The 13,212-nt window shown below is 42.9% G+C and overlaps 1 protein-coding gene across 7 annotated transcripts in view; it reads right to left on the reverse strand.

Annotated features, from left to right (window-relative positions):
- The window catches only part of LOC119726775 (ELKS/Rab6-interacting/CAST family member 1-like), a 109,950-nt gene that overhangs the window by 18,791 nt on the left and 77,947 nt on the right, over positions 1 to 13,212 (reverse strand). For all 7 annotated transcript variants that reach the window (XM_038198625.1, XM_038198624.1, XM_038198623.1 and 4 more), the window contains one exon: positions 1,586 to 1,657. In XM_038198625.1, the coding sequence (XP_038054553.1) occupies positions 1,631 to 1,657 (27 nt within the window). In that variant the 3' untranslated portion in view covers positions 1,586 to 1,630. The remainder of the gene's footprint in view (positions 1 to 1,585; positions 1,658 to 13,212) is intronic.

Genomic DNA, 13,212 nt, shown 5'->3' on the forward strand with positions numbered 1-13,212 from the left:
TATTTACCATAAAAGTCATATTTTCCGGAACATGAATCTGGAACTTCCAAGTGCCCAGTTCACTGACACAGAACTTGTTGGTGACTGTGTGATTACATGCAATGCTTATGATAGCTTCATCCTTTATGGGAAAACAAAATTGCTTAGAAATTTGTGTCGGAGCCAGGAATTCTATTTTCTATTTTTAGAGAAAACAGACGGACAATTTTTTGGCCATAAATTGCTGGAGAAAGACGCAGAACTGGTTCAGGGTTGGCACCATACTGGACAAGTTCAAGACAAGAATGTCGCGATCGGTTATGGAATGCATGTATAGTTTGGTGTTTTGACATTTATGTTTTAGACAGACTTTGGAGTTATTTTTTTAATGCCCGCATGTACATGAACATTGTACAAATATACAAATGCCCTTACAGATACCAACCAGGCATCAGTTTGTGATAATCTTTCAAAACAGATCTAGGCCTACATGTACCAAAAGACTCAGAAAATAACAGGGCTGCCGGAAAAGAACTCACAGAATATGACAAAACAAAAAGCCACTGTAAAATTCTGTCTGTTAACCCTCCTGTGCAAACATACATTCCGTGCCAAGTTGTCCTTGCAGTCAAATTGATCAAGTGACTGTTTTCAACCCGTAAGAATTCCCAGCCCATCCACGTGAGCACGGCACCACAGTAATGGCTTCTAATTCTGGTCGGCGGATTCCGCTATATTCATAGTCAAATTAGGTTTTGCCCTTCACCGTCGTATATACACTATATACTCAGTGTGTTACCTCCCGAATGAAAGTTGGAAAAAATCACTCGGGTGGGACTTGAACCCACGACCTCCTGCTTTCTAGTGCAGATGTCTTACCACTGAAGGGCAAAACCTATTTGATTTACATCACCCTGACGCAAAAATTCCATCTTTTGGACCAATGCATAGTAAAAAAAAATGCACAATTTGAGAACCTGTCCCAATGTCAAATTGCGTACAACCAATGAACAACATGCATCTGCAGGCATTTACACTGCAAACAGGAATCCAGCCAGGGGTTGCGCAGGAAAATTGCATGCATAAAAAAAAAGGCTGCAGCAATTTGTCCATCATTCTCAGGCCAGCATGACAAGATGGGCAATTAAGATGGGAATGTTCAGGTGCAAGGATTGGGATGGCTCAAGGTGATTTGCAAAAAAACGCTACAAAAAGGATGAACTACAATAAGCTCCAGAATGAGTACTTTAAAGAGGGTTTGGGAGATGAAGAATGTTGGGGAGTGATTGGGGGGGGGGGAGTGTTTGGGTTGTGATGGGGGTGTTGGGGTGTGATAAGGGTGTTGGGGAAGTTGGGGATGTTGGGGGGGGGGGACATTGGGGGGAGGGCTTAGGTAGGGTGTGGGGGGGGGGGGGTGATGGAGCCGGGCGGGGGTGTTGGATGTGTTGGGGGTGTTCAGGGTTGGTGATGGTTGGTGAGGGGGTGGTGAGGAGTGCTGGGGGGGGGGGGGGGTGGTGTTGAGGGGTGCTGAGGGGAGTGTTGAGGGGGGTGTTGGGGAGGAGTGTTGGGGTGGGGGGTCATCGCTGTTAATGTGTATGTTATTCACCTGTGCAATGTGGCAAGGCGGGTTCTGCGGATGTTAAGAAAGCGTCTAAGCCCAAATGCCGTCTTCCTCATCCTGTGAAGCAAAACAAGAGTAGTGTTAGAAAGAACCCGCATCATGAACACAATTCTTTACACTTCCAGTTTTCCTCTTGCATTTCCTGCATGATGTTCCCACCTCAACAAAATTGCAACTGGGCTTTAGAAATGTTTTATAGTGCACACCTCCAGCAAATGTGAGCGTCCAGATGGTCTGTGGTGGGTCGAATTGAAAAACTAAATTGTCTGGGCACCTTGGAGACATAGCCAACGTGTCCCTCAATTTTCTTTCTAATAAGTACCCTGTCCAAGTTTGACATCGAAACTAATGTTGTGGGGCGTCCATATCGTTCCCACGGAAAAGGATTTAAGAAACTGTGTATTTTTTTGTGTAAATTAATTTCAATATGAATGTATGCATTGTGGGCCATAATCACGCCTAGTTTGGGGAGTGGTTAAACATACATGCTAAAGGTTGTTCCGGTGACAAGCTCGGGTAACCAGTCTATTTTGTAATCGACCACTCTTTACTCTTCACGATCAGAGAGTATTTCATAACTAGTAACATTGTTTAACAGAACTTGATAGAGGCAGAAGTAACCCCCCCCCCCCCCACACGACCCACCCCCTCCACTTTAGTCATTTTCAGAAAACTTTCTGTCACTGATTCCAGCTGAAGGGTTGGTGGTGTGGAAACTGGCGCCAAGATGTGAAATCAAATCACTGGGTCAAGATCAAAGGGGGAGGTGAGGGATCGACATTGTGTAATTTACCACGAGGGAAATGTGGGACACCGTGGTGGGAGCCGAGCCAATGATCAGCCATCTGGTCATGAATTACTCCCCGCAATGTCAGGGTTTTTACTGTCTAGTGCTTTATAGGGACATTTATTTATAGATTTCTGCTGGTCCCAGAGGGCTGGCCGAGTGTCCGCTTTGCACCTATCTCATCAAGCCCTTTTCACACTAGAGCCTCTCAATCCGGGTTGAACTCAACCCTGGGCGAACCCAGTGCCGCCCCGGGTTGAGTTTTTGATTTTTCAACCCCGCGTTCAACCCCACATCGTTTCACACTTGTTTCATGCAAATCAAGCTTATCATGCTCAGTTACTACTGTTTTGAACCCTGGCAAGAATTTCAACCCGGGTTGAAAATCTCAACCCTGGTCTGGAGCAGGGTTGAGTTCAACCTGGGGCGAAATCAATCTCGGGGTTGACACAGGGTTGACACAGGGTTGAAATTCTTCAAGTGTGAAACGATGCATGTTTTCAACCCTGCGTCAACCCTGCGTCAACCCTGCGTCAACCCCGAGATTTGTCTAGTGTGAAAAGGGCTTCACTGACTGACTCATTGACTGTCACTTGTGAGCTGGGCAGTGCTGTTGTATGCGTAATCCCTTACACCAATGAATAGGCTAAATCTGGCCCATGTGTGGACCAGATGCATGAAAGGTTTCCAGTGAATAGCCATTCGGAATCAACTGAATAAATGTGTGTGCGTTCTAATACCAGCTTTCTGAGGCTTGCCTTGTTTTTCAGGCATGCAACTTGCAATTAACGTAACAAGAGGAAATTCCAATCTTACAAGACTTATTTGTACAGTGTTTTCCAATTTTTAATGGCATAAGCGTGAGGTGAAAAACAAGGAAATCAGCTGATCCGAAGAAAAAGTTGCATGCCTGCTGTTTGTCGCCCGGAAAAGTTTGTAATTGATGCAAATAACATTCGTTCACCTTCAAACAATCGGTTCAACACATATTTTCTTGCAGTTCATGAAATCACGTGAAGTGTCTGTCACTTTTTAAAGTTTACATTCTTTTTATTTTATACACCCAACCAATGGGAATGAACATCTGCTCATCATGCTTTTAAAGAACTTTTCGGGGTGGATAACGTATTTGTAGAATGTGATCCGGAAATGTTACACCATCACAACACACCAGCTTCGTTAAGTTTAATTTGATAACGCCTTGTAAAATTGTTTTCAGGTCAAAACATGCTCTGCAGCTTGGCTTTCCCTCCATAAATCTATCATCACTCTGACCCTATACATACAGAGCATTTCAGTGTCTCCATAAATTCTGATGGCTGCAAAATTTAGAGGTTTTTTTTTTAACTTGTAGCCTCTTGGTCCTGTTGCTAGTGAGAGTTTGTAAAAAAAATTCTTCCACCTTAAAGCTTTCAATTGGGGATTGAATTTGTTTTCTCATTTTGATTAGTTATCAAGATACAATGCCATGAAAGGTTTATGTGAAGACTTTTAATGATTCAGAAGCCATTAAATATGTAAAATCTCACTTTTACAGGGATATTCCTACCACTGAACATGCTTTGTACAGAGTTACATGTAGAGGCAAGTATTTTTGCAAAGGCCAAACTAATCTGGTCAAAAGAAGGCACCATTCTCCAGGCGCGGATCCAGAGGGGGGGGGGGGGGTCAAATCCCCCCCAGCTCCGTCAACATTTTTTTTGTTTCCATATAAATTCATGAAAAAAAATGCGAAACCCCCCCCCTGCTCCGACACCCAAAATTCTGTTGCTAGTAATAATGTCAAAACGTGTCTACATTTCAGATTTTTTTTGCCGATAAAAACCCCACCCTGCAAAAATTCCTGGATCCACCCCTGTTCTCATACAGTAGTGTATATATATATAGCATTCTCCTCCAAGTATGGTATCTCAAGTTTGTCAGCTAGTTCCTTTGAAAATAACCCTAGAATTGATTCCCAAGGCATTTTTTGATGAGAAAACTTCCTGATCATGATTCCTCCAGTACAGACCAATCTATCAATGCTATCTATTCTATCACGAAGCAGTATTACTCTAGTACATTTCCATGACGAGTACGAGACTTTGCCAGAAGTATGAGTACTTTGCCATGAGTACGAGTACTTTGCCATGAGTACGAGTAGTTTGCCATGAGTACGAGTACTTTGCTATGAGTATGAGTACTTTGCCATGAGTACGAGTACTTTGCCATGACTATGAGTACCTTGCCATGAGTACAGGTACTTTGCCATGAGTACAAGTACTTTACCATGAGTACGAGTACTTTGTCATGAGTACGAGTACGAGTAAGAGTACCAAAAAATGTCCTTGAGTACAAATATGAGTAAGAATACGAGTATAAGCACTTCCACAAGTAGGAGCAAATTTCAATGTGTCACGTGTTCAAGTTTTCAAGGGCTTTTCACTGTCAAACTAGGCATTCACCAAATACAGAAGCTTCCCAAACAGTAGAAAACTGGTTCTTTTTCTAATTTCCTGCACCTAGCTCTTAATTTTTTTAAAATTCTTGCAGGAGAACATTTGCAAGAGTACAAGTACAAGTACTTTGTCATGAGTACAAAGTCGAGTACAGGTAAATTTTTTCTTGCGTTTACGAGTACGAGTACAAGTTCATTTTTTTGAGTCTGAGCATGAGTGCGAGTCCCAAAACAATGTACTCGAGTACGAGTACGAGTACTACAACACTGTCACGGAGGCCATTGGCGAAAGTATTGTGCTAGCAGTTGTTCAGATCATCTACCAGTTGCTTTGTGCATCAAGTACGCACTCGGATCGTATGAGGGGTACGAATCTGAGGGGGTATTTTGAATCTGACGACGGTTACCTAGGTGTATTCCAAAACTCAGCATCGTCTCCTTTTGGCTTCCCTTGCTAATTGGGTCCCCAACTTGAAGATTCCAGCTGTTGATCTTACGGAAATATCAAACTGTATGATATATGAAGCAAGTGATTTTTTTAAAAATGTGATCGGAACATGAAAAGCTTTTAATGATAAAGTCAAAGCAAAACCGACTTTGAAAAGCGGCCATGATGTTTATTTTTAGCCCCGTGGCGGCTGCTTGACCTACAGTTTATAGACGTTAGGGTGGAATTATCAATCAGGGAACCAGACTATGATCTCAAAGGAAGGTTTGAGTTCAAGAATCTGCAGTTTTGCACAAAACATTCTTGTGGGTACAATAAAATTTATTTCTATAAAGGTACCGATAACAACCCTGTTACTGCAAAAATGCGAATGTTATGAGCAGCGAACGTGTAGAACATGCTTCTATACATAGGTTAATCAGGCCCAACTGGCGTGGGTCAACTTTGCAATGTCACGACCATTTGTAATTAACATTCCTCGGTGCCACATCCAAATTTCAGTGAAAAGTTACCAATGCAGTCCGGTTCCCACGCGCAGCTGAGGGGTGATACAGTAACATGTAGCGTGCGGGCACCACCCTGACTGCTCTGTGGGTAAAATCAGTAAATTGATACGCCGGCTTATGGCAGTGCTGGGAGCTGGGGAGAGGGGTGGTGGCCGGTAGGGCGGGGTGGGGTGGTGGTGAAAGCTGGCGTGGGGTTGGAGTGGGGTGGGGGATTGGGGGTGGGGGGTGGGAGATGAGGGGGTGGGGGTTAGGGTTGAAGAATTCGCAATTCTTCACTAAATATTCTTTCGGGTACAATAATTCGACGAAGGTTCCAGTAGTAACCTACTGCAAAAATGTGAATGTTTTGAGCAGTGAACATGTATGTACATGTACATCTACATACATGTAGGTTAATCAGGCCCGCGTGATGCAGGTCAACTTATGCAATGTCACGACCATTTATAATTAACATTCCTTGGTGCCACATCCAAATTTCAGTAAAAAAGTTACCAATGCAGTCTGGTTCCCACGCGCAGCTGAGGGGTGATACAGTAACATGTAGCGTGCGGGCACCACCCTGACTGCTCTGTGGGGAAAATTGGTAAACTGATACGCCAGTTTATGGCAGCGACGCAAATGTTTGCGCTGAACTTGTGACATTGTTAAATTTCCCGTCTCCATCAATTTAAATTTAGCTTATGGGACACATGGGTCGTTCTTTTTCCTTGGTGCCACTGCCGCGTCAAACTCCACTGACGATTGCCAAAAGGGTCAATTTAAAGAAGTCAGAAATCATGAATGGGATACAAAGTTGCCGCTATGCCCCGTGACTGTTGTGGAAATCTTTGTCATTAACCCTTAGAACAATAACCCAACTGGCATCTCAATGTACATGTTACACTTTTCAATCTTCTAGATAGGTGTCTCACAAAAAAATGAACTCTCAAAGCCCCCTCTTTTTTACAGCTTTTGAAAACATACCTCGCAAATATCGATACATATTTGCAGAGTACAGTTCCTTAGCTTTTCAACACCGAAAAACTCTTTCCAATCGGGTAAATATTTATTGAGTTACGGCCAATTGCAAACAAGTACCAGCACGTGCGGCGCTAGGCCTATACGATCTTTACCCCGAACCAAAGTCGCCAAAACGCTTTACCCAAACACGAAGACAACCTCCAATTTAGGGTGTGAGGAGTGTGATTATGATTGTCCGGCGTGTCGGCCTGTGAATTGACTCCAAGGCGTGTGACACACCCTGGAGGCGTGACACTTAGGTCTGTGTTGTGATGTTGACTTCCCTCAAAAATTACATTTCCATAATTGTGAATTCCTTTTGAATTGTATAAGATCAAGTTCATAGCAAAAAACTGTCAAAATTGCATATTACAATAAGTACATGTAACTGTTACTGACTAGGAAATATCTCCTTAAACCCCCGTCCCAACTTTGCTTGCTATTCAATGTTAAATAGCATCATAATTACAATGTGCGGTTGCAATCAAACTGATCCCGTAGCATGTATCTTCATTACGATGGCTGTCAGTTTTGCGGATCAAGCCAAGGAATTACACTGTCGTTGGCCGAGCTGAAAGGCTTAGGTGACCTTTGACATCCCAAAGCAAGCTCTGTCAATCCCAATCAGTATAATCTACCGAGTTATCACGGGAATATGATATTATAAAGGAAGAAACAAAAATATTGGGAAAATATTATTTCAGGCGGGCCACGGTGGTTGATGATTGCGACAGCTGTTATGGTAGGGGATCAATGGTGCATTTCAATATTTTCATGGCTTTCTGATCCAAAACCATAGGGTAACATAATAAATGGTTCCCTTCCTTTGCGGCTAATGTTTCGTTGCTACAAGACTGCACTTAGTGCCCCTTGTACTTTGTCAATAGGGGGCGCTCTAACTCGCCACAGAGTGATCAAAAACAAAACCTCGAAACAGTGAGTAGAACTTTGTAATAAAGTTTTTTTAAAGGAATGCTTTTGTGGCTTGCTTTGATTACACCTGTTAAATGATGACCACTGCATGACATAATTTAAGAGAAAATTGTGACATGAGAAAAACCCAAGATCTAGAATATTGACCGTGTAGGCAAGGCAGGGGTGTGAGTGACCACTGATAAAAGTAGCTGAAAACAGCTGAAAAAGGTGTTAAAAAGCTGAACTTTGGAAATCTCCTATACTTTTGTACACAGCAAGTGAAGGAAAAAAGCTGAAATCCAAAACAAAAAAGCTGAAATCAGCTTTAAAGCTGAGATTTCACACCCCTGCAAGGGTAAGGGTGGGGAAGGGTAGAGGGGTGGGGAAGGGTAGAGGGGTGGGGAAGGGTAGAGGGGTGGGGCAGGGTAGAGGGGTGGGGAAGGGTAGAGGGGTGGGGAAGGGTAGAGGGGTGGGGAAGGGTAGAGGGGTGGGACAGGGTAGAGGGGTGGGGCAGGGTAGAGGGGTGGGGAAGGGTAGAGGGGTGGGGAAGGGTAGAGGGGTGGGGAAGGGTAGAGGGGTGGGGCAGGGTAGAGGGGTGGGGAAGGGTAGAGGGGTGGGGAAGGGTAGAGGGGTGGGGCAGGGTAGAGGGGTGGGGAAGGGTAGAGGGGTGGGGCAGGGTAGAGGGGTGGGGAAGGGTAGAGGGGTGGGGAAGGGTAGAGGGGTGGGGCAGGGTAGAGGGGTGGGGAAGGGTAGAGGGGTGGGGCAGGGTAGAGGGGTGGGGATTTTGGGAAGGGGTGGGGATTTCAGAGGTGGAGAGTTTGGGTAACGATGGGGGGCTAGTATTGAGGACATGGTTCGGAAGAACAAGCCTCACAATAATGGAAATGAGAAGTTCAGTTTATTCCAGGCAATACTAATTGTGCCTGTGTGTGCCCTGAGCACCTGAACAGAATGTAGTGCTGTGTATCTTTTTAATCATTTATGTTTGGATTATTCTTACTTGTATCGTCAGACCCCCGAAAGGTACGCTGTCCTTTTTCTACGCATTTACCTTCAATTTGTGTGTGACTACGCGCGTGCGTATGCAAGCGTTACCTGCGCAGATAATGGAGGGTCAAGGATACTTGATTGAATATTTGCATATCCGTGGACGCATTTCATCATCTCCTTGAGACCACTCGCATTTTTCGAATATCGTATGATTGGTTGATGATCGAAATTTGAGTATTCGGCATATTCGGGCAGCCTTAACAGAATGCATATTTCCAAAAATCTGAAGTACACAACAAAAAGCCACAATAACCAACGCTACTGCTATACTGAACATTTGGCTATAATGAACATCTCTGTTGGCTCCCAAGTTCAATTAAGTCTTGAAAGCAGAAACTCACTGTAACATGCTACCACTATGGGCTCTTTGAGTCCGTGTACAAGTACCCCCTCAAGGATAAGGGAGAGTTGGGGGACAGGGTTGAGACCACTTGGAGTGACATTTGAACGCATTACTGACGACGCCTGACGCTCAGGCAAAGACATTGTTGCTTTATGCACATCCAGAATATAATTAGTTGTGCACATTTCACGCTATACGCGCACGAACCAGTACACGCACGCGATGTCCCGTCCACGGGGCTCTCAAAAGTGGTAAAAAGTGCACAGCAGACCCATACTGAACAATCTCTTTTGGTACTTTCACATTTGTTAAAGCCAAGTTTTAGGCTTTCAAAGTCTGGACACAACAACATGTACACTAAAATTCCATTCATTAGATCTTAACAAAAAAATCTTTGGCTCTAGAATTATGTCATCCATACATGGGTCATACATGGGTCATACATGTATTTATACGTCTGCAGGAATTTGGGACCATACTGCAAGAACATGGGAACCCGTCTGAAAAATTCCCCACAGCGAACTGACCCAACTGTATCAAAACCGAGAGATTGATTTTTTATAATCATGAGGTCACCTAGGTCATCAGGGGTTAAACTTGAATCCAGCAGCCCCCATAACTCACTGAATTTGGTCTCCAAGAAAAATCTCTGAAAAATTCTCTCATGGCTATAGGGTCATTCCATGCCAACTCAACAAATGGTGCACACCATCACCTCTTGGATTTTTTTCTTTTTTGGTGTACTGAAAGATACTTAGGAGAAATGCAAATTCTGAAAATTTGGGGTCTCTACGACTTTTCGTTCTTGCGCAACAGCATTTTGAAATTTGAGGTGGGCGGGGCTAAAAGTGCGTCGCGTCAAGAAATTCAATGTTTAAAGGGCCATATATTTAAAACTATACCCCCCAGACATTTCAAACTTGGTAATCTGGGCTACTTTTTGCTGTAGATTTCAAATATTTAAACAGAAAGAAAGTAGCTTGTTTCATTTTTAAGTTAAAGGGGCCCCAAAATGGCCCAAAACTCATCTGGACCAATGTTCGGGGGGGTGTAAGTCAAAAATTTAAAATATTTTTTTCACCAAATTTTTTGCCTGTAATAGCCCCCAATTGAAACTACTTTCATGTAAAATCTTACACTTATATTAACTTCATTGAATGAGATATAGCCCTTGCAAAAAGCAAATTGTTTATTTTTACGATAACTTGACCCCCCCAAAAACCAACGTCAGACATTCCGCACCAAATTTTGCTTCACATATGTTTGAGGTTGGTCCTTAGTGAAGTCCTCTGAAAAGTTTCATGTTGGTGTCTAAATGTCTTCAGTAGATAGCTGGGCTTTATAATGAGTCTATATCTTACGGTGCTGGTTCCGTAACATACAAGTACACGTACATAGAATAAAACAGCAGTTGGTACATAAAGAATAAGTTGGGTATGAAACTTAGCTTACATTTGTACATGTAGACAGTTGATATAATTGTTTACAGTTTCACAGGTGAAATTATGCATTCCTTGTGATGTAGTTTTGATGAAGTTGAATGAGTTGCATGATGGTTGGCTCACTAAGTTTGTATTGCCTTCCACCGCTATGTAGAAGTTCTGGTGTTGGTACGCAACACAACACATCAACAAATGGAATGTTACATTTATCCTCTCTTTGTGGCCAATAGAGAGTATTTGTTGATTCCGTCCTGTACATGAAGCAGACATACACATCCTCATGAAGTTGTGATACATCTTCTACAATAGCAATGTACCAAACATCATCATAGACCACACAAACATATTTTCCTGGGTTGAGGTCAGCTGCTACAATTGGTGCATGATGAGTTTGCACATGCAACTCCTTGGATGAACTAGGTTTCCCCTTATCCATAATGAAAACTAAGATCAATCAGGTTAAAACCATAGACCCTCTACTCAAACTGAATCACTTCTCTTTGGTTCAGGTTATGCTATACTATGTTGTGCAAGTGAGAACTGGTTAATTACTACATACATGACATGCATGCTGTGTGATGAGCACATGGAAAGAATAAGACTCTCAAGTCATTTAACCTAATTTGCATATAATGCACACATAGGTCTACAAGCAACTGTTTATTGAGCAGGAAATGGGTAATCTTGACCCAAGTCTTTCAACAGTCGGGGGATTTTGTTGTGCTGGTTCCGTAAAATACAAGTACATGTACATGCACATGTATGTTACTGAACCTGCAGCGTCATAAGATATAGACTCTTTATAAAGCCCAGCTATCCACTGAAGAAATTAAGACACCAACATGAAACTTTTCAGAGGACTTCACTAAGGACCAACCTCAAACATATGTGAAGCAAAATTTGGTGCGGAATGTCTGACGTTGGTTTTTGGGGGGGTCAAGTTGTCGTAAAAATAAACAATTTGCTTTTTGCAAGGGCTATATTTCATTCAATGAAGTTAATATAAGTGTAAGATTTTACATGAAAGTAGTTTCAATTGGGGGCTATTACAGGCAAAAAATTTGGTGAAAAAAATATTTTAAATTTTTGACTTACACCCCCCCGAACATTGGTCCAGATGAGTTTTGGGCCATTTTGGGGCCCCTCTAACTTAAAAATGAAACAAGCTACTTTCTTTCTGTTTAAATATTTGAAATCTACAGCAAAAAGTAGCCCAGATTACCAAGTTTGAAATGTCTGGGGGGTATAGTTTTAAATATATGGCCCTTTAAACATTGAATTTCGTGACGCGACGCACTTTTGGCCCCGCCCACCTCAAATTTCAAAATGCTGTTGCGCAAGAACGAAAAGTCGTAGAGACCCCAAATTTTCAGAATTTGCATTTCTCCTAAGTATCTTTCAGTACACCAAAAAAGAAAAAAATCCAAGAGGTGATGGTGTGCACCATTTGTTGAGTTGGCATGGAATGACCCTATAATTCTTTAAAGCCGTGCGATTTCAAAGAGAAAGTAAGTTCTGCGTCAGGGTTTCTAGTGGGGTTGGACTAGGGGGTGTACAGGGAGGGTTAATAGTGAACCCCCTGCTGAACTTTGGGGATTTGAGCACAAGAATGTGAAACTTTTTTTTAAGGGGCCTCTAGATGCAAATGTTTCGGATTTGGTCCGGAGACTCAAATAACTTTGAGAACTGCGGTAAATTCAAAAAGTCTCCAATTTCAAAGTGATATTTTTTTTGTCTGATTCAGCATGTTGGGTAGTCTATGGAATGTCCGCTTGCACACAAATGTCTGTGATATTCGCGCTGATTCGTCGATTAATCATGCAAACCAAGACTGCGTCTTGACCTCCAGATTCTGACCATTCAGCAGGCGCCTTCTATCCGGCCTTCTGTAACTCATCGTTGTATCACAAAAACACGGCAGCCAAATTGACCCATGTGTACACCTCAAAAAAGTTTTGCTAATCGTTTACAAATTTATCTGCTAGGCAGCGATTTCTAATTAGGAGTTTCATGTAATGCCTGATGTTTCGCAGAACCTTCAAAAGTGCTACAGGATGTGCAGCCTGTCTTTAGCAGTCTCTTGTTTTGTTTTATTTTGGGGTTTGTCAAGTTCCTGAGGGAACTGGCTTGTTTGTTGGTGTTTATTTGTGAGAGGGTAGCAGGTTGGACCCACAATGCAGGCCTGACAAGTTGTAAATCACAGACAGGATAACTATGGACCAAGGTGGGAGGGATCCCATCCAAGAGACATGCCATCTGTGGGGGTTTGTATTCTTCTATTGCCCCTGTCCAAGGGCACTAGTGATGGTTTATCTCTCATAAAATATTGTGAAGGAAATGCAAAGCATTGTGGGTAACTGTCACGATCCGTGTGCATGCATGGCTGTGGTGGGAGGGAGATATTTTGCCATCTGTGGGAGTTTCTTTCTTCATTCATCTATTACCCCTGTCCAAGGGCACTAGTGACAGTTCATCTCCCCCAAAATATTGGGAAGGAAATGCAAAACATTGTGGGTAACTGTCACGATCCGTGTGCATGCATGGCTGTGGTGGGAGGGAGATATTTTGCCATCGGTGGGAGTTTCTTTTTTCGTTCATCTATTACCCCTGTCCAAGGACACTAGTGATGGCTTATCTCCCACAAAATATTGGGAAGGAAATGCAAAGCATTGTGGGTAACTGTCA

Source organism: Patiria miniata, unplaced genomic scaffold (assembly GCF_015706575.1).
Source record: "Patiria miniata isolate m_02_andy unplaced genomic scaffold, ASM1570657v1 HiC_scaffold_2, whole genome shotgun sequence".
Taxonomy (NCBI): domain Eukaryota; kingdom Metazoa; phylum Echinodermata; class Asteroidea; order Valvatida; family Asterinidae; genus Patiria; species Patiria miniata.